The 21,277-nt window shown below is 39.5% G+C and overlaps 1 protein-coding gene across 2 annotated transcripts in view; it reads left to right on the forward strand.

Annotated features, from left to right (window-relative positions):
• Positions 1 to 5,795: 5,795 nt before the first annotated feature.
• GCC2 (GRIP and coiled-coil domain containing 2) overlaps positions 5,796 to 21,277 on the forward strand; it is a 44,085-nt gene continuing 28,603 nt past the window's right edge. For both annotated transcript variants that reach the window (XM_067563615.1, XM_067563616.1), the window contains exons 1-7: positions 5,796 to 5,900; positions 11,675 to 11,737; positions 12,463 to 12,547; positions 13,531 to 13,598; positions 14,479 to 14,583; positions 17,151 to 19,643; positions 20,449 to 20,518. In XM_067563615.1, the coding sequence (XP_067419716.1) occupies positions 5,895 to 5,900; positions 11,675 to 11,737; positions 12,463 to 12,547; positions 13,531 to 13,598; positions 14,479 to 14,583; positions 17,151 to 19,643; positions 20,449 to 20,518 (2,890 nt within the window). In that variant the 5' untranslated portion in view covers positions 5,796 to 5,894. The remainder of the gene's footprint in view (positions 5,901 to 11,674; positions 11,738 to 12,462; positions 12,548 to 13,530; positions 13,599 to 14,478; positions 14,584 to 17,150; positions 19,644 to 20,448; positions 20,519 to 21,277) is intronic.

Genomic DNA, 21,277 nt, shown 5'->3' on the forward strand with positions numbered 1-21,277 from the left:
ATATTGGTTGAGCAGTTGCTCTCAAATGGTGTAATTTAAGTCAACAGGACAGCTCATGTGAGAACTGCTTGCTAATGTGAAGAAGGGCTTCACAGTCTGGCCATTGGATGTGAAAATGTTTTGTTTTGCATAAAATCTGCCTTTGCAGAAACTGAAACAGAATGTGGTTTCTACAGAGCAGGAGCTCAAACTGAATGAATTCAAGGACAAGGAAATTTGGCCCACATCCTAAAAGATATTTAGATGTCTAACTCCCATTAGTCTGTTTTTTCAAAATTCAGTTAATTTTCAAAACATTGTGAACCTGAGTTAGTTTTGTACACATTATCAGAGTGGGAAACTGAATGTTATGCTGTTGGCATGTTTTCTATTATGTTGCTTCAGAAAAACTGAAAGCTACAGCATTAATGTTAAAATTCTGGTTTAATATTCACAATAAATGAGGTAATTATTTTTTCACTAACTATAATTATTCAGCAAGGTCTGAATTTAATTGGAGAACCTTCTGTGTTCTTAGTGCAATGTGTCCTGCCATTGTGGGTTACAATGGTGAAATGAGAACTTAGTTTATAAAATGGTAAAATAAAATTTTACTATACATATCAGAAAACACAATATTCACCAAAGAATAGAGTATATGGGCCAAATTCAAACTTGGGATAAGTCACTGCAAGTCTTCTTAAATAAGTGGAGTTCCACCCACTTCATACCAGGGGTGAAATCCTAGCCCCACTTAAGTCAATGGGTGTTTTGCCATTGACTTCAGTAGGGCCAGGATTTCACCTTCATTTGAATTTGATCCTGTTATGGGCAGCAGCACTACCACAATTTTTATAGTGGGGGGAGGGGGGGGTGCTGGGCACCATTGTTACAAACTGTAAACCCTGTATGTGATGGAAACCACTTCAAGACATGGGGTGCAAGAGCACCCCTAGTTCCAGCACCTATGGTTATGTCTACACACCAATTTGACACCTTGTGTTGTCCTATGCCAGCTGACTTGAGACCTTGGGCTAATGGGCTGCTTAATTGCAGTGTAGACACTTCAGCTCAAGCTGCATCTCAAGCTCTAGGACCCTGTCAGCTCACAGGGTCCTACAGCTCAGGCTCCCGCCCTAGTCTAAATGTCTACACCACAATTAAATAGCCCCTTTGTGTGAGCCCAAGTCAGCTGCCATGGGCCAGCCATGAGTTTTTAACTGCAGTGTAGACATGCCCTATGTCTCTACTACATATGCTGAATAATACATACTCATGGACCTTTGAGGCCAAAAGTGATTGATCATCTAGTCTGACCTCCTGCACATTACAAGCCACAGACCCTCTCACCCACTCCTGTAATAGAACCATAACCTCTGAGTTACTGAAGTCCTCAAATCATGGTTGAAAGACTTCGAGATACAGAGAATCCACCATTTACACTACTTTAAACCTGCAAGTGACCGATGCCTCACATTGCAGAGGAAGGCAAAAAACAAACCAGGGTCTCTGCCATATTTGGGGTTGAGAAGGAATTTCCCCTGCCTCAGATGGGCAATCAGACCCTGAGCATGTGGGCAAGACCCACCAGCCAGACACTTGGGAAAGAATTCTGATTCTCTGATCCTCCAACACTTATGGATGTGCTTAACTTTAAGCACACGGAGTCCTACTCAAATAACTTCAACCATGTGAATAGCTTAATTGAAACACATCACACATTTGCAAATGTGTGATATTACATTGCAAGAACAATACAAGGAAAAAAGTGTTTTTAGCAAATGTCATATACTGATCTGGCAAATTCTGCCCTCCAAATACAAATGGGGTTTCACTGCACAGAATTTGGCTCTTATTTATGACACTGGAGTTGGCTTTGAGAGTATCTTATTACTCATTTCCTGTATTTGATAAGTACAGTATTGTTAGCAGGAAAGGGGGGTAAACACTGAAACCCACCCACCAGCAGATACGAAAGTTAGTATTTAAAGGTTCCCCTCCATATCTATCACTGATAACCTGTACTGGTAGTCAAACAGAGACTTGTATAGGTAAACTAGAACAAATTTATTGTGGGATAAAGGAACAATAATCAGGGTCACTTGGGGATTATAATACAGCAGAAGTGTACTCCAGGCTCTTCCCTAAATCAGTAAGTATATACCCAGGCCACAATTCAGATGTAATTACTCAGGATTTGTTCTCTTCCACAGGGTGCTGATCTCGACCTTCCCAGTGTGTGGAGTTGTCCTCAGCTTCAGGACTCCAGCACTGAAACAAGGATGTCTTCCAAAGTAAGTAACTGCATCAGTGTGGGGGCTGCTCTCGATCTCTTCTCAGATCCTTCCGTCTTCTCCAGAGCCTTCTGTTGGTCCACGCTGTTGCTAGCCCTGAGCTGTCTGCCTTGCTTTCATTTATACCTTTGGTTGCTGGGCAGATTCTAGCTGTTCCCACTCTCTACTGAAAAACACCCCAGTATCATGTTTGCTTTATTAGCAGGAGTGTTGTAAGAAGACAAGAGAAGTAATTCTTCCACTCTGTTCCACGCTGATGAGGTCTCAACTGGAGTATCATGTCCAGTTCTGGGCACCACATTTCAGGAAGGATGTGGACAAACTGGAGCAAGTCCAGAGAAGAGCAATAAAAATGATTAAGTCTAGAAAACATGACCTATGAGGCAAGACTAAAAGAACTGGGTTTTCTTAGCCTGGAGAAAAGAGCTGTTATGTCCCCTCTCAGTCAAGTACATAAAAGGTCCTTACAAGAAGGATGGAGAAAGTCTTAATCTCTGAGGACAGGACAAGAAGCAGTGGGCTTAAACTGCAGCAAGGGAGGTTTAGGTTGGACATTAGGAAAAACTTCCTAACTATCAGGGTGGTTAATTGCTGGAATAAATTGCCTAAGGAGGTTGTGGAATCTCCATGATTGGAGATTTTTAAGAGCAGGTTACACCAACACCTGTCAGGGATGGTCTAGATGTTACTTAGTCCTGTCATGAGTGCAGTGGACTGGACTAGATGACCTCTTGAGGTCCCTTCCAGCCCTATGAATCTATGATAAAGGCGGCTTCCCAATATGGAAGTCTTACTGTCTTTGTTAAAAATCCAATGGCAGCGGGCCTGCATTTTCAACTTAAACCACACTGAGGGGAATGTAAACAATAACAGTTTCCAACAGTATTTACTTTAAAATTACACAAGATTCTAAATATAAAGTTTCTGTAGTGAGACAAGATCAGGGTGACTCCTATTTACTAGAAGGAATTTCCCAGTATGCAATGGAAAATTACTTCAACTATTACCTCGGAGCAAAATTTGGCTGAACTAAAATAAGTGCTTATAATAATGAATTAATAATGGACTCAGCTCAGAAGAAATTAAGGAATCTGAATCTATAGTGAATACACAAATAAAAAATTATGAAAATGAACTTGTGCTTTGTGAGTAACAATTCTATCTCCTTTCAGTGCTTGCTATTTAAATTTTGCAATTTTTCCAACTTTGCCTATTGTCATTAATATTTTAAATTATTGCTTCCTGAAGACAGCAGACAGTTTTGATTCAAAACTGTTCTTTAATTTATTCACTGATATTCAGTATTAATCCTGTTAATGCTAATTAGAGTAATATGACTAACATGTTTCTCCCAAACAACTTCTCAAAAATCAATTACTTATAGTGAAATGTCAAACATATCAAGCGTTCTCATGATGTTGAAAGTGCAGGCAGAGTTGGGGCTCTTCTCCTAGGCACCTGCCTGAAGTGCGAGGGGGTGGAAGAATAGCCTTTAATGAAAGCCCAGCATTAGGAGCCAGGATATTCAGCCTTTGTCATTGGCTCTGACACTGAAAGTGTGATTTCCAACAAATCCATTATTCTCTGTGCCTCAGCTGTCCTTGTCCCCACTGAGCCAGTCTGCTAGCTTGAGATCAGAGGTGTTAGGGAGACTTGGCCATGATCCTTACGTGGTGGATGTTCATGGAGGAGTTACTTCCATGTCTCTATGATCCTACAATAAGGAAATTCTCATGCAATTGTTCAAACCTCCTTTACAGCTGTGCTCATTGCTACAGCCGCACAAACCAACCTTATCTTAACATCAGAAAATCTGGCACTAAATATTCAGTTATTAGATAAAGGCGTAAGTGTAGTTTGACTTATAGTGGGGGGGCAACTCTAGTCAGATGAATGGGGCCAGGCAGGGAGGGCAAATTCCACACCTGCTGGAAGCTTGCAGATGGGGGGCATGCAACACTTCCCCTGGACTCCCAAACTACACCCCTGCTAAAGGCCGTAGTCTACTATCTGTCTATGTACAAACCTATCATTGACATGAGGAGATCCACTTTGAGTTGTGGGTAGTATATTATGGTTCACTAGTTGCTACACCATAATGAAGGTTGTTTTACAGGGTGCAGTTTTAAACCTTTGGTTTTTTGTGGTGGTTTTTTTTTTTTTGTTTTTTTTTTTTTTTGTTTTTAAAAACAAAAGAAAAGACTGAGCCCTATTTGCATTTTTTGTAATGATGAAAAATGAAGGGTTACAGAAGGAATAGTTGAACTCTTACCATTGCTTGTGGCAACCTTTTCACTGGAATGTCTCACTTTTCTTTGTACTACTTTTGCAAGAAATCTGAAAGTGTGAGACCTGCCCCTTGGGCACCATTATTGCTCCTCCTGTGCTGATTCCTAGAATATCAGTTCTACATTTACACTGTTTTCCTTGTAATGATTTTACAACTTTTTAATCCTACTGAAATGTGTGCTTTAAACAAATCCCCTCACTTGTCATTTGACCATAAAGGTGTGGGGAAAGTTCCTCAACTGTAGAAAAAGGCATTCAAATTCCACCCATCTTGTTTAAATTCCCATGCAATTCAGTGCCCTTATTAGTGACTACACTCCTGAGCCCTAACCAACAAAACAGAAAATCACTGCTAAACACTCTTCCCCATTATTTAAATAAGGGAGTACAGAACTCATGCAAGGTCAGGGCAGCCCCAGAATTTGGTCACTAATACGCCAAGCCAGTCTGCTCTGCTACCTCCAGCCTGCCTTGGGGAGTGCCTAACCCAGTTTCAGTTAGCCTACCCCTATAAACCACAGCTTGGCTCTACAAATCAACACAAGATCAGTGGAATCCTCAAAACTTGCGTTGTACATAGAGGGTATGTCTACACTGCAGTTAAAAAGGGGGGCTGCCAGCTGCCGGAGCTAGGGCTAAGGGGCTGTTTAATTGCAGTGCAAACATTGCAGCTCAGGCTGCAACCTAGGGTCCTGCCTGTGCGACCATCGCGGAAAAGGGGGGAAGCAGAGCGGGAGCGGGGCCAGATTCACAAACGGGAGCGGGCCCCCCCGGTGGACCCAGTCCCGCTGAGCCGCCTGGAGTGCGCCCAGCGATGGGTGATGTGGCATCAGCGGGCGGACACGAACCCAGCGCCCGGGACCGTCCCGAGCCACCGCTACCCTAGGAGCTGGTGGAGCTCAGCCAAGCCCGGCGGGGCGCAGCGCAGCGCAGCGCAGCAGCAGGTCTGCGAGTCTCTCTCTCAGGCTGGGTGCCGCGGGTGGGGCACGCACGAGACACGAGTCTGAAGCGGCAGCGGCAGCGCTCAGCAGCGCTCTCCCTCCAGCTTAGACCTTGCCCGCGGGGTTGGGGGCGGGGCCTGGGTTGAGGCGATTGGCGGGCAAGAGCTAGGCCTCGCCCCCACGTTCTCTAGTTCCCATAGACACGCCCCGAAGGAGGGGGGCAGGGCCCGAAGCTGCGGCGACCTCCTGACCTGAGGCGGGTCCCCGGCTGCTGCTGACGTGAGCGGTGCGTGAGGGGTGATGACGAAGGCGGAAGCAGGAACAGGATGCGCCGACGGCGGCGGCGTTGAAACCCCTCCGACCCCCCGACCCCGCCGGCAGCGGCCCCGCCATGGAGGTAACGGGGCGGGGAGGCGCTGACGTGCGGGGCAGGGGCCGGCGGCCGCTGCCTTCCCGGAGCGAGGCCCGGGCGGGGAGGAGGAGGGGAATTAACCCGTCGTTGCTGGGCGCCCCGACCTCGTTCACCTCCCGCAGGCCGGGACCCCCAACCCGGCGGCGCCCCTCCCCCCCCGCACGCGACCGTTACCCCCCTTTCCGTGATAGGCTGAGCAGGACACCCCTCCCCCCCGTGCGCGACCGCCCCTCCCCCCCGCAGGGGACGCTCGGGACCACCCCCCCCCCTCCGTGTGCAACCGATCCCGCTCCCACGGCCCCCTTCCAGGGGAACCGGCCCCCCCCACCCCCTGTGTGCGACCTCCCTCCACGCTGCTCCCCTGCCTGTTGTAAGTGTCTGTCTGCAGCGACTGAAGCGCTGTGGGTTACATGAAGATGTGGCCTGACGCGATGTCCACACCAGCGTTTTTGTTGGTGAAACTTTTGTTGAGGGGGGGGGGGTGAAAAAACCACACCCCTGACGGATCTATGCTTCACCAACAAAAGCGCTGGTGTGGACAGCGCTGTGAGGGTGGGAGACGCTCTCCGCCTGACATAGGTACTGCCGCTCCATGGGAGCAGTTATGCCGGCGGGAGGGCTCTCTCTGGTCAGCCTAGAGGGGTTACACAGGAAACATTGCAGTGGTATAGCTGTGCCACTGTACGGTTTGTAGTGTAAACATAGCCTAAGGCAGTGTTTCTCAAGGATTGGTCCATGGACCAGCACCGGTCCCTAGGATCTGCCTGACACAGGATAGGAAGCTTGAGGTCTCCCTGACACAGGATAGGAAGCCAGCCCCTGGTATCAAAAAGGTTGAGAAACACTGGCCTAAGGGCTTGTCTACACTCACGCTTATACTGGCAAAACTTGTCACTCAGGGGTGTGAAAAAAACCCTGCTGAGCCATACAAGTTTTGATGGCATATGTACTACTGTAGACTGCGCTGTGTAGGTGGGAGAGCTGTCCTGCTGACGTAGTTGCTGCCATTTATTTAGGTGGTTTTATTATGTCCGCAGGGGAGCTCACTGCTGCCCACATAACGCAGCTACACTAGCGCTTATGCCAGCAAAAGTTATGTTGTTCAGTTTTTCACACTCTTGAGCAACAGAAGTTTTGCTGGCATAAGCATGAGTGTAGACAAGCCTTTAGTGTCACCCTTGGCTTTAACTGTAGTCTGTTTAAAAAATGTGAGTCCAGACTGGTTTCTAGCTGGGGCCCTTCCCTTCTGACAACTCTTGGGAAGATACCACTATCAGGTGGGCTTACGAGTGTCTTCTGGAAAACTGCACAGCAAAGGTGTTTATATGTTGGCAGGAGGAGAGCTGTCTACATCCTCTCATTTCACAGTGCTTGTGACTGTTTTATGGTAACAGTAAGGTGGTGATTGCCATGCTAAAACACACCACATGCACGTTTCCAGTCTGGCACCACTCCCAAAAGGAAGATACCAATCTCATGCTTCACAGGAAAGTGAAAACAGTGCTATGCACCTGCTGGGTTATTCAGAGTTTCACTGTGGGAGGCAAAATTCCATCCTGACCAAGCTGGGGTTGACTAGATCAGTATGAACCTAAAGCCTAATTATAAAGCCTAATAAGAGCTCTCAAGAACTGTGAGGGATCTTGACAATATTTTAAAAGAATGCTAAATTAATCGATTTCCTTAGTTCCCCAGATCAAATGAAATAACCCAGTAACTACATAAATGTAATGGCAAATGCCAAGTATTTTTTATCACACACAAGCACTGGGGCATGTATATTTCATGTAACTTTTTTGCACTTACAAAGAGAAACAAAGATACTTTCAAAGGAAGTTTCAAGTTGGTTGTATTTGCCATGTAGAATAAATTGATTAAATCCAGTTACATATCAGGAAAGTCCATGGATCACAATGGTATTGGTATTTCTGTGCAATCTGTTTGCATTGTACCTACCTGATGCTATCTAACCTTCATTTTCATAAGCACTAAATGTTTTTAAAATATCTAACTATTTTAAATACAAAATGAGATAGACTGCCTCAGGAAATTTCTTAGTGTGCAATAAAGTATGCCAATAAATGAAAATTATCCCATAAATCTCAATGGAGACTGGCAAAGTACCATATGCCAATATAAGTAGGAAGAAACTCAAGGTCCCACACACCACACCTTTAATGGTGTGGAAGGAATAAAAACTCTCATGTTGACCCATGGCCAAGTTTTAGCTGATCTCTCTCTCATGACCGTCCCTCCCCCTCACAATCACTATAGTATCTGAATTTCTTGCAAGAAAACAAAACAACGACAAAAATACCTGCCTAGTAGAAGTTGTTATTTGGTTGGAAGAGCAAAGACTCAGTGTAACATTTTTGTTGTTAATTGGAAACCTGAAGTTAAATTCTAGCTCCGTGCACATCAGCTTAAAAAATGCAAAAAAACCAAATACCCCCAAAACAATTCTAATATGACAAGGAACTGTAGGCCTCAATTATTTGTAAACAGTACATTTGACTCAATTTTATACACTTTTATATTAATAATACAGTATATGAGTACATATAGCAGCAGTGTGTTGGTAGGGTTTGTCATTTAGTAACATTACCAACTATTAATCATTTTAAGTGCTGACAGTGTGCTTAACACTTCACAGAATATAGAGTAAAACCAAGTCCCTGCCCCAAAAAGTTAATATCTGCTTTATTTCTGAAATATTAACTTTATTTCAGGTATTTAGAGTTTTTTAATGGATGATATAACTTTGCTTTCTGCCTTGTATGTTCTTCGGTCATATCTTTATAGTACAGTTTAGGTGGGCTCTGACCCTTCCATGCACTTTGGGGAGAGGTATTGCAACTTCCCTTGCCCTTAGTTTGTTCTTGGGCTCATATTTCTCATTATGCCTTTTATGAGATCTGTGTCAGTTGTAAATGTCCATCAGTGATTGTCCCCAATTAACTGCATTCCAGATCTAGTTCAGGTTTTCCTTACATAGAAGATGATTTAATGGCATATTTTCAAAATAGACTTGTAAAATAAGTGAAAGTAAATGCATCTAGTCTGATAGTGTGAAAAGAATGGTGAAGCAGGCATACAGTTTTATGGTATGGAAATACTACCTACAACATGGCAGAAAAATCTTTGTTGCTACACAGTTTATGTTGTCTCTCATCCTGTCCGCTTAGAGTTCCTATAAGGTATGTGTGTGCAGTCCCAATCCCTTTTTCATATGCCCTTGCTTGAACTTTGAGTTTCCACCAGCAGTGTCTCTTCCAGTTCACTGCTCTTCAATGACTTGAAAATCAAAAAGGAATCCTACAAAAAGTGGAAATAAAGACAAACTTCTAAGAAAGAGTACAAAAGAAGAGCACAAGCATGTATGGACAAAATCAGAAAGGCTAAGGCACAAAATGAGTTACACCTAATAAGGGACATAAAAGGCAATAAGAAGAGGTTCTTTAAATACATTAGGAGCAAGAGAAAGATGAAGGAAAGTGTAGGTCCTCTACTTAGTGGGGAAGAAGAGCTAATAACTGATGACATAAAAAAGGCTGAGGTATTTAATACCTATTTTGCTTCAGTCTTCATTAAGAAGCTTAGTGGTGACCAGGTACTCAACACAATTAATATTAACAACAAAGGGGAAGCCTAAATAGGGAAAGAACAGGTTAAAGATTATTTAGGTAAGTAAGATGTATTTAGATGTCTTATGTTGTAGGTAATATTTCTGTTCTATACAAATTGTATGCCTGCTTCACCATTCTTTTCACAGTATCAAACTAGACACATTTACTTTCATATTTATTTTACAAGGCTCTCTATTTTGATAATTTGTCATTAAATCAGCTTCTGTTTAAGAGAAACCTGAATTAGATCTGGGATACTTAGTACATATCTTAAAAAAAAAAAAAAAAAAAAAAAAAAGACCAGGGGAATTATAGACCAACCAGACTAATTTCAATACCTGGAAAAATACTGAAACAAATTATTAAACAATCAGTTCGTAAGCACTTAGGGGATAATGGGATTATAAGGAATAGCCAGCATGTATTTATCAAGAGCAAATCATGTCAAACCAATCTATTTCCTTCTTTGACAGAGTTACTGGCCTAGTGGATTGGGAGGAAACAATAGATATGATGTATCTTGATTTTTTTTTTAGTGAGCTTTAGACACAGTCCCACATGACATTCACATAGGCGAGCTAGAGAAATGTGGTTTAGATTAAATTACTGTAAGTGGGTGTACAGCTGGTTGAAAGACTATTCTTAAAGAGTAGTTTTTATGGTTTGCTGTGAAACTTTCAGTCCTGGCTCCAGTACTGTTAAATATTTTCATTAATTACTTGGGTAATCGAGTGGTGAGTATGCTTATAAAATTTGTGGAAAACGCTAAAATGGGAGGGTTTGCAAGCACTTTGGAGGACAGGATTAGAATTCAAAATGACCTTAAATTGGAGAATTGGTGTGAAATCAACAAGAGGAAATTCAATTAAGACAAATGCAAATCAATTCACTTAGGAAGGAAAAATCAAATGCACAGCTACAAAATGGGGAATAACTGACTAGGTGGTAGTAGTTCTGAAAAGATTCTAGGCATTATAGTGGACCACAAATCGAATGTGAGTAAACAATGTGATGCAGTTGTACAAAAGGTTAATATTATTCTGGTGTATATAAACAGAAGTGTTACCTCCCATTTCTTCGATACAATTGTCCTGCTCTACTTGGCACTGGTGAGGCCTCAGCTGGAGTACTGTGTCCAGCATTGGGTACCACTCTTTAGAAAAGATATGGATAAATCAGAGAGACTCCAGAGGAGAGCAACAAAAATGATTAAAGCTTTAGAAAATCTGATCTATGAGTAGAGGCTAAAAAAATCTGGAAAAAGAAGACTGACAGATAAGAAGTCTTCAAATATATTAAGGGCTGTTATAAAGAGGACAGTGATCTATTGTCAGCGAACACAGAGAACAGGAAGTAATGAGCATACTCTGCAGCAAGGGAGATTTAAGTTAGATGTTGCAAAAAACTTTCTAACTAAAAGGTTAGTTAAGTTCTGGAATAGACTTCCAAGGAAGGTTGTGGAATCCCCATCATTGGAAGTTAAGAACAGATTGGACAAACGAATATCAAGGGTGGTCTAGATATACTTAGTGCATGGGGCTGGACTTGATAACTTCTTGCGGTTTCTTCCAGCCCTACATTATATTATTCTATCTTCCCAAATATGAACATTAAATCACCTTCCAAACCTGTTCCATGATGAGGATGTAAACCTCTCTGAGTGTAGTTTGGGAGATCTTACCATAAAATCACTGTTTGTTTGAATACTACTCCTCCACTAGCATTTTCATTTGTCCACATCTTTAAATCAGGTCTTTTGTTAGTAGGTTATTGCGCCATACTTACCAGACCAGTTGTAAATAAAATAAGTAGATTTTTGCCTACGGTCAGTTGTACACCAGCTCTTTGGATAGAAATTACATATGTAAAAGACATTAGATTTCTAAGAATATATTGGTTCATAACTTCATGCAGTGAATCATCTATCCAGATACAGCTATCTGTGATGGATGTCTGAGCTCATCTCTTCTATTATTCTTCTTCTTTTTCTTTTTAAAAATATCTTAATTTTATTGAGTTCCAAGTTCTACTAGAGCAGTAATTACTGTCAGGGTACAACAGGCTCTTAATCAGTTCCATTAGTAGTCTAATGAAGAGTTCGGTTCTGTTACGCTGTTTTTATTGTTTTTTTAGATGCAAGATGCTGGACAAGATATGGTGGCTTCCTTTGCCACACCAGGAACAGGTAAATCAAAGGTAAACTTTGCAAATGTGACTCATTTACAGTCTACTGTACTAACGACTACAGGGGTAATATTCAAGAAAGATTAATTTTAAAAGATAAATATTGACTCCTCTATTTGCAAAAATTGAATTGTGGTTGTTAAACTTAGAGAATCATGTTAAACTTTGGAGAATGCTGAAGAAAAATCTTGTTAACTCTATTGACAGATATTACTGAAAACAAATGTGCTAACCCTTTAGAAAACACTTGGCAGCATCCAGTTCTAACAATGGACTTTTCATTTCTTTATGGGTATAGATTTCTTCATTTAAATTTACTGCCCACTTGTACAACAACAATATTAAGTCAGCATGCCATGTTAAAAACATTTAGCAATTTACATGATTCTCAAATGCCTCCTTAGCTTTTTCAGTTTGGCATGCCTTACATTTTCACTTGTCTGAAGATTGTTAACCCATCTTCTCTGAATGCTAACCCTTCACAATTGAGTCTTACTTTCAAATGGATATTGCCTACTTAATCCCTGTGGAGTAAACTTGTAATAGGTAATGTAGAATTGGTAAGTCATTTGTATGGCACTGTACATTTACATTGTGCTTCTAGACATATGATAAGACATGTTTCATACCCTGAATTTTAATATCTTGAAAGTCAGACATTTAATATTCCTTGTGTTCAGTATTATAGTCATCTGACTTAGGGAAAGCATGTTTTGTAATCTATCTACATTTTACAGCTGGATACGCTGCCCAAAGAAGATCTCATCAAATTTGCGAAGAAGCAAATGATACTTACACAGAAAGTGAAGTCAAGATGCACAGGTACCATACAGAAAAGCAATTTAAATGGCTGATTACTTTAAAAAAAAAATGGGAGGGGTTATTGGCTTAATAATAATATTCTCTGTTACAATTTTTGACCTCTGGATTTGAAAACCTAGATTTTTCAGCAACCTATTTTGTCCCATTTTCCCTACTTCTGTGAGAGGATGGCAGTAGAAAGCCAAGAGTGGAAGGAAGAAGAGGCATTGTATTGATCTAATAGGAAACCTTTCTGACCAAGCAAGGATGGAGGAGTATGATGGGAGAGAACACAGCTTCCTTAAGAGAGTAACTAAACTGAATCTTGTAGTGGGGCCTTTCATTTAATGTCTGCTCCCCATACTTGCTAGAGTATTTGCTTTTTCTTGTCATGGCATACAGTAGTAAGTTTTGATGTTGGCAAAGGAAGGGTGGAAACTCCGAGCCTAATAATTGATTTTACATATTCTTCACAAATTGTATCATGCAACCCTGCTGTAGGGATATAATAATGTTTTTAAATAAGTTAGCTACTGTTCAGTTACTCAGATAACATTGCTTCTTTTGAAAAGAAATAGTAAAAGATTTCAGACACCATTTTGGGTTATCTATGGAAAGATTATCTGATTTAGGAAAAAAATGTGACGAATAGCGGAGATAGCATTAAATGTTTTGCTCTTTTCTTTCACTACTGTAGTGCTTCATAACTTTTAACCCATCTATTTGAGGCAAATGCTACATTTTTATATATCAAGTTTCAGCCTAATGTACATTTTGGTGGTTTTGTGACTTTTAAATACTAATATGTCAGGAAGTTCTTAACTTAAACTGAGTTGATGTTTTGAATTTTTTAAAATCTGATGTTGTTGCTATACCATTAATTATATTTATTTATTGTAATACATTAATTATATGTATAATTGCATAAAGTGACAGAATCTGCTCTTTGAAATGTCAAACAATGATTATGGTGAATTTTTATACAAATAACATTTTTGTTCTAGAATTGGAAAAAGAGATTGATGAACTCAAATCAAAACCAGCTGCTGGAGGAGCTGATGATATTATTCAGGTAGGAATGTATAATTAGGTTTTGATGTACTATACATAATAAATTACTTATGTAAATCTTTCTACCAGTGGAGTTTGCTGAATAGCAAACTGTTTTACTCAGACTGTCTGGGATCAGTCCTTCTCATGCACACAAGACACTTTCTTTATCATCCTCCCCCAAGTATCTCATGGGTCCTACTTCATATATGGAAATAATTAATTTTTGTATCAGTTTTATGAAAAATTACTGGTAAAATGTTAATCCTCTTTTCTTAAGTTTCTCCTTCTATAGAAGAGTAGTTCAGTTAATGATGATGAACATTTGCACTGCCACTATAAAGAAATGCTGCAGCAGTTTTACTAAGTCCAACAGTTAAAATATTCACAATGTAAAAATCTTGTCAGAATAAATACACTTTTCAAATATTTTTAGATTTGTACTTTCAGTTTAGTAGTGAAAGCATCTATCTTGCTGAAAGTGAAGTAACTTATGTAGCTACTAAGATGAAAAGTCAGTATAAGAACTTGTAAACTATTGAAACAAGATTCAGATAGTTTAAATATTAGTTTGATGTTACACTTAAGCTTTTTTTTTGGCGATATAAATAATAAAACCTTTAGGAAACCAGTTTTCCAGTGCAAGAAGTCCGTTCTGCTCAGTGATTAACTGTGAGAGGTGTTCTGTTAGCAGCATAGCTGTCACTATTCACTGTCTTCTCTCTGTGGATTGAAGGTAATTCTTGTATTTTCTATTGCACAGGGAGCAGAAAATCTCAAGGCTAATGTCTGAGCTCTGTAGCATTGCCTCACAAAGGCTGCTGAGACTTTTGCATTTTCACTTTTTTCCAACAGTTTTTTTTTTTCCTCTCTCTCTCTCTCTCTCTCTTTCTCCAAATTAGGCTCTCACAGAAAGGTTGGATGATGTTCTTCTGGAAAAAGCAGAGATCCAGCAGCAGTGTGTAATCCTCAAAAAAGAAAATGCTAAAAGGAAACAAGAAGCAGAGGTAGTGAAATGGGCAATAACATGTTTATGCTAAAACACTTCTAGTCCATCGTATTTTTGTTTCCTAGTTTAATAATTATGATTGTATGGTTCACTTTTTAATCCCTTTTTTCCTCATTCTCTTGTGTTCGTGTTAGTTAATAATACTCATATAGTTCATATATTTTTAATCACCAATGTGAAACTTTTCCAAAATTATTACAATACCTGTTTACAAGTCTTACAACAAATGGATTATGCACAGACTAAATGGTCAGTGGCAAGCTGTCCTGCCATGTCTCAAGAACATGTACCAACCTCGGCAGAACCAGGGCACAAACCCCACATTGACTGTGGGTTCTGTAGTTAGATTTCACCAACCAGTTTTCAAGTGTAAACTCCTCAGGTGACTATAACAACTTAAATATGGAGTCACAGACAGTCCCCCTGGGTACTCCGATCTATCTTGTCACACAGGCAAGCCTACCCTTGTGATAGATGATCCCTTATATCATGAATCACAACAATGTTCAGGTTACTTCTAGACTCAAAGGATCAGTCACTTACCCTAAGTTCATTGCAGCTTAGATTTCACAGCAAAGATCACACTTGTAGCCAATCCTATAACAAACTATATACAGATTTATAGGAAATATGAGTTATTTACAAGATTAAAACAGGTAAACATACATACACAAATGAGTTACAGCCTTAAGTGTCAAAAGGTGATAGAAGCTTGTAGGACCTTTAGGCTAACCCTGGCTAAGCAGTTGGGGATCTCTTGCTTATTTCTAGAAATCCTGCCTTCAGAATCCAAGCAGCAATGAGATACGGTTCCTCCTTGTTGGGGGTTTTTAATTCCCTTCCACCCTTCTGCTTTGAGCTGCAAACTCACAGATGGAAGGAATTCATTTCCAAAACTCATCCTCATGGAGATTGGGGGAGAGTAAACCACAAAGAATTTTGTCCTCATTCCACTCTAGTATGTCTGGGGTTGATGCGCCTTCCTCGTTGGGCAGGACATAACACCTCCCATTGGAGCATGGTATTTCACATTAGTTAATGTCCCTCTCCTGTCTGGTGATTTACAGTTACAAAGGCTTACAATGCAAATGCTCAAATATTACCTTACAGTATGGGATACAGACGTTATAAGTGAGATTAATGCTTGCAACAACTCACAATCATTCAGTAAAGTTTACCCACTAAACATGTTGTTATAATACCTCTTTTAATAATACTAACATACAGGTAAGCCAGATTGATTTTAGCTATGTATTGGTCAGTATTCAACTGAGGCATTGGGACCATCAACAAGTTTGGGCAAATTAGGCAAATAATTCTAATCCTTAGAGGAGTGAAGTTCTGGAACAGCCTTCCAAGGGGAGCAGTGGGAGCAAATAATCTAACTGGTTTCAAGACTGAGATTGATAAATTTATGTAGAGGATGGTATGATGTGACTGCCTACATGACATGCAGGCAATCTGCAACTGCTAGCAGCAAATATCTCCAGTGGCTAGCAGTGAGATACTAGATGGGGAGGGCTCTGAGTTACTACAGAGAGTTCTTTCCCAGGTGACTGGCTGGTGGGTCTTGCCCACATGCTCAGGGTCTAACTGATTGCCGTATTTGGGGTCGAGAGAGAATTTTCCCCCAGGTCAGATTAGTAGAGACCCTGGTGATTTTTCGTCTTTCTGTGCAGCATGGGGCCATGGGTCACTTGCAGGTTTAAACTTGTGTAAATGGAGGCTTCTCTGTAATTTAAAGTCTTTCAACCATGATCTGAGGATTTCAGTAACTCAGCCAGAGGTTAGGGGTCTATTACTAGATTGGGTAAGTGAGGTTCTGTGGTCTGCAAGGTGCAGGTCAGACTAGATGATCATGATGGTCCCTCCTGACCTTAAAGTCTGAGTCTATGGTACCTTGGCATGAGCTGGCACCTGGTTTTCCAGCATCATAGGCAGACCTTACAAAAATGTAGAAAGAATTTTTTCAGATTATGATAGTAATTGGATTCCTTTCAGCTTTCTCCTCTGATCTCGCCAGCACTGTTACGTTTTGTCTTTTGACCCACTTCCTGCAGCGAATTTTCTGTTCCTAGTGTGCCCTTTATCGCCCCCAATTTGCCTGTACATTTTTTTTCTCCCATTCTAAATTACGTCCTCAAATGACATTTTCCTTGTTTCAAATAATTTAGGATTTTAAGGTATTTTTTCTTAGGCCACAAAACTTAATAGGACATCCCTCTCTGGTACACTAATCAACACGAAGGACTTGTTTATTCCAAACTCAAAATTTCCATGGTCAGACATGAGACAGACACTTTCTCAATTCAGAGATCACAGTATCCAAGTTTGCAGCTATCTGAATTACTTGATAAATTGTCAGGTTGTAAAACTTAACTGATTTGGTTGCTAATACCTGATTTCCACACTAGCATGAGTCCAAATGGCATTTATTATACAGATGAATAACTTTTTGTCACTGCTTTTTAATTGGGAAGTCATATGCTGGGTTTTCATCTACTTTGGATTTTAGTTTGTCTAAGTTTCTGTCTATATGTTTATTGACATGTATGTTTGGTTTAGGCTGCTGTAACTAAGACAGAAGAACTGCAGAAGCAGTTGGAACAATCAAGCATTGATCACTTGAAAGATACTGAAGGCCTTAAGAATGAAGTAGTGAGAGCTCAGTCCAAATACAATGAAAACTTAGCCAAACTGCAGAAAGAACTACAGGAAGAAGTGAAGAAACAAATGAGGCTTGCAGAACAGCTTGAACTGCATAGTAATCAACAAGAAGGAACTAAAAGACTACAAGGAGAGGTTCAGCAAATTAAGCATGTGTATGAGGAACAGATTTTGTGTCTGAACAAACAGTTGGAAGCGATCAGTGAGGAGAAAAACAAAGAAATTGAAAATCTGCAAGAAGTTATCAAAAATAATTCTAAATTTTACTGTAGTGAAATCAATAATCTGCATGAGGAGCTTATAAAACTAAAGGGTACACACCAGGAAGAGGTATCAGAATTGATGTGTCAGCTTGAAACCTCTTCTAAAGAGTATGAAGAGGAACGAAACCAGATAAATCGGCCAAACCTGGACTTAACAGAGCATCAGTTGGTAAAAAAAGAAAGCTCAGCAAATGAACTATATGTTAGTAATGAGAAATATGAACATGATTTGAAACAACTAAGAGAAGCTGTAAATAAAAATAAAGAAAACCAGGCAGATGTTACAGATGTACAACAAGAAACTTGTGTGGACATAAAAATGGAAGAAAAGGTCAGACACTTAGAACATATTTTAAAAGAACTGGAATCCCAACACAGTATATTAAAAGATGAACTAACCTATATGAATAATGTTAAGTTAAAACTGGAGGAGGAAATCCTGCACTCAAAAGATGAGTATTTTCATGAGCGGGAAGACCTAGAGTTTAAAATTAATGAACTGCAACTTGCTAAAGAAGATCATTGTTGTATAATTGAAAAACTAAAATCAGAGCTCCAAGCAACAAGACACCAATATGAAATCACTATAAAAGAGCTTAACCTAGAAGCTCAAAATCTGAGAGAACAACATGAGAGAGAGATTTCTGAACTAAATCAGACTTTATTGTCAAGTTCAGAAAAAGAAAATATGGCATTGGTTTTTGAAATACAGGATCTTAAAGAACAGTATCTAAAGCTCATACAGGAGAAGGAAGAAGCAGTGTTCAATTATGAGAGTTTGAGGGAAACTTTGGAAACTCTACAGACTGAATTAGGAGAATCAGCTGGAAAAATCAGCCAGGAGTTTGAATCAATGAAGCAGCAGCAAGCTTCTGATGTTAGTGAGCTACAGCAGAAACTCAGAGCCGCTTTCAATGAAAAAGATATTCTTCTTGAAACTGTGAATCATCTTCAGAAAGAAACAGAAAAATTATCATCTAAACAAGCTGAAGTAGAAGAACTTAAACATAAAATAATCAGCTTTCAGGAGGAGAACGAGGCAATGGCAATCTGTCTTTGTCAAAAAGAGGCCACAGTAAAAGAACTGGAAGAAAAGATGACTAGTCTGGCCTCTCAAAAAGATGGTATCTTAAATGACCTGAGATGTTCTGGTGAAGAAGTAGAAAATCTCCAAGAAATGTGTAAAAAAGAACAAGAAAAGGTTCTGGAACTTCAGCAACAAGTAGAATTTGTTAATCAGTGCAACAGTGAACTGAAGAAAAATGTAGAGGATTTAACAGAGACACTAAAAGAAGCTGTATCAGAGAAGGATGAGTATAACCAAAAGTTAGTGCAATTAGAGGAACAAATAAAAGCTGTCTTGCTTGATAGAGAGAGTCTATTGTCTCAAGCAAATACTCTTCATAAGGAAAATGAGAAAATCAATATGGAAAAAGACAGAATAAGTAGTGATCTGGAGAAAGTTACCTCTGAAAAGGAGGATTGGCTAGTGTTTAAAGAACAAGCTGAAAGTTTAGAAAAGAAGTTACAAATTGCTGTTGAAGAAAAAGACCATGTAACTACGTTACTTGAAAATGAACAAGCACATGCATTACTTGTCAAAACTCAGCTGTACAATTTACTTGAGCAAATAGGATCCAGACTTTCAGAGAATGATGAGGAACATGATGCTATTAATTTATTGCAAGTTGCAAATGAATCCTTGGCAAAAATAAAAGAAGAAAAACAGAGCCTTACTTTGCAGAATAATGAAAAAGTTCTTAATTTACAGGAGAAAGTTGAGAGTCTTCAAGAAGAAAATGTAGTTCAGCATACAGAGCTCAGATCTTTGCTGGAAGACTTTGAAAAAGAAAAGAATCTCTTAACAGAAAAATTAGAAGGAGTTTTGTCAGAAAAAGAAGCATTGCAATTAGACATCCAGGAGATGAGGAGTGTCAATGAGAAAGCTAGGAATGAAAACCAAGATCTTCTAGCTTGTATTAAAGAGATCTCTGAAAAACTTGCAAGTTATGAAAGCCAAATACAAGAGCAACAGACGGAATCTTCTACACAGCAGAAAGAAAACCGAAAGCTCAGTCTAGAACAAAGAGAAGCTGAACTTAGAAATGTAAAAGCTGAACTGACTTCTGTAAGTAAAGGTTATGCTTTTTGTTATTAAAGTATACAGACTAAACCTCTAAGACCTAATGAAGGTTCAGAAAATATTTTCACATTATTTCTTGGCTCAAAAGTGAATTTTTCCCTTTCTGAAAAGTCCTTTCTCCAGGCCACTCCCACACTCCAACAATTAACTGATCTGTTTGGATTGTTGATTGTTTTTTGTTTTGTTTCAGATAAGTATTCCAAACTGAGATTGCCTCATCAAAAAGGCAACACTAAAAGTTACTTTAGTATTTATATTTTACTCAAGTAAGCTTTTATCTTCTCCCTTATCCACCAATACCCAACAAATGATTCTTCATTTACAGGAGAGATGAACTAGATAACCTAATGTCCTCCCTCTCTTAAATTTTATAAATCTTAACTCAAATAAGCAAAACTTAAACATGCTATTAGATTAGTTCCTGCCCTGGCCTGTTTGTGGTTAGTTTGCTGGAACTTCCTTACATTAGAGCATTGTTAGTGCCTGATAATGATTGAGAAATAGCAGCTGGCCAGAATTACGTTGTCTGTCTTTTCTTGTTCTTGACAGAGTAAGATGGAATGTTATGAGGATGATTTCTCTGCCCTTACATTTAAAGTATCTTTGTAATTTATCAAGAAAACATAAAATTGTACATACATCATAATTTTCTTGTCTCATTCATATAGAAATAGCCCAGATTCTGGCCTTAAGTTTAATATATATTAATCGGCTTCTGATTGTGGCATGCAAGGAAATAGCAGATAACAAAAATATTTGTAATGTTTCATTATCTTTCTTTATATCACAGGATTTCATGGAGAAGTCTTCTGTAAAAAGTGACCAACAAACTTCAGTAGCAGAACTACAAGAAAAAATTGGTGCTTTTCTTATTTCTTTACATTTAGTTAGTTGTGACTGTTAATCAGTTATTTAACATTCATGATTCTTCTCATCTTTCATTTTTTAAGCCTGGTTTATGAGAAATGCAGTACAAATGACTTCCTGATCCAATAAGGGTTCAAAATATGCCAGTAGTCTGTTACCCTAACAGCTAGTAATTTTATTTTAAGGTAGATATCTATGTACCACTGGCTCTGTACAGTTGATCACAACCAATAATAACTGTGCCATGTGGAGGGGAAGATCTAATAATTTTAAATATTTTAAATTAGTAACTTTTAAGATGCCACTGAGCAATATCGCTTGCTTTGAGAGAGAAAGCTAGCCCTCTGAGCATTCCAGTGGGTTTTCAAAAGAAGATTAGAGCTAGCCGGAAACAACTGGAATTTCACCAAGAGGGTTGGTAATATAATAATAAAACAATAGGGAACATGTTCCTCATGGGAACATTTTAGAGTCTGTTTTCTCAGATATGTACTTGTATGTGGGCTGTTATTTATAGTTCAATGTCTTTTTCATTTAAAAAACAACATGACAGAACAGATTAGTGGCCAGCATAATTGTATTAGAAAGCAAGTCACTTTTGCATATGGGGATAGCCAAAAGCATTAAAAATGAGTAAATATTAGTGGCTGGCTTTGTGCCCTTAAATATATTGTTCTGCACTGTAGCCTTGGGTTTGATTGCTCTCCCAGTTTTGGTCCCTGCAAAACCCATTCAGTTAAATAAGTAATAGT

This window comes from Emydura macquarii, unplaced genomic scaffold (assembly GCF_026122565.2).
Source record: "Emydura macquarii macquarii isolate MOO-44397 ecotype Brisbane River unplaced genomic scaffold, CSIRO-AGI_Emac_v2 contig_2531, whole genome shotgun sequence".
NCBI lineage: Eukaryota > Metazoa > Chordata > Testudines > Chelidae > Emydura > Emydura macquarii.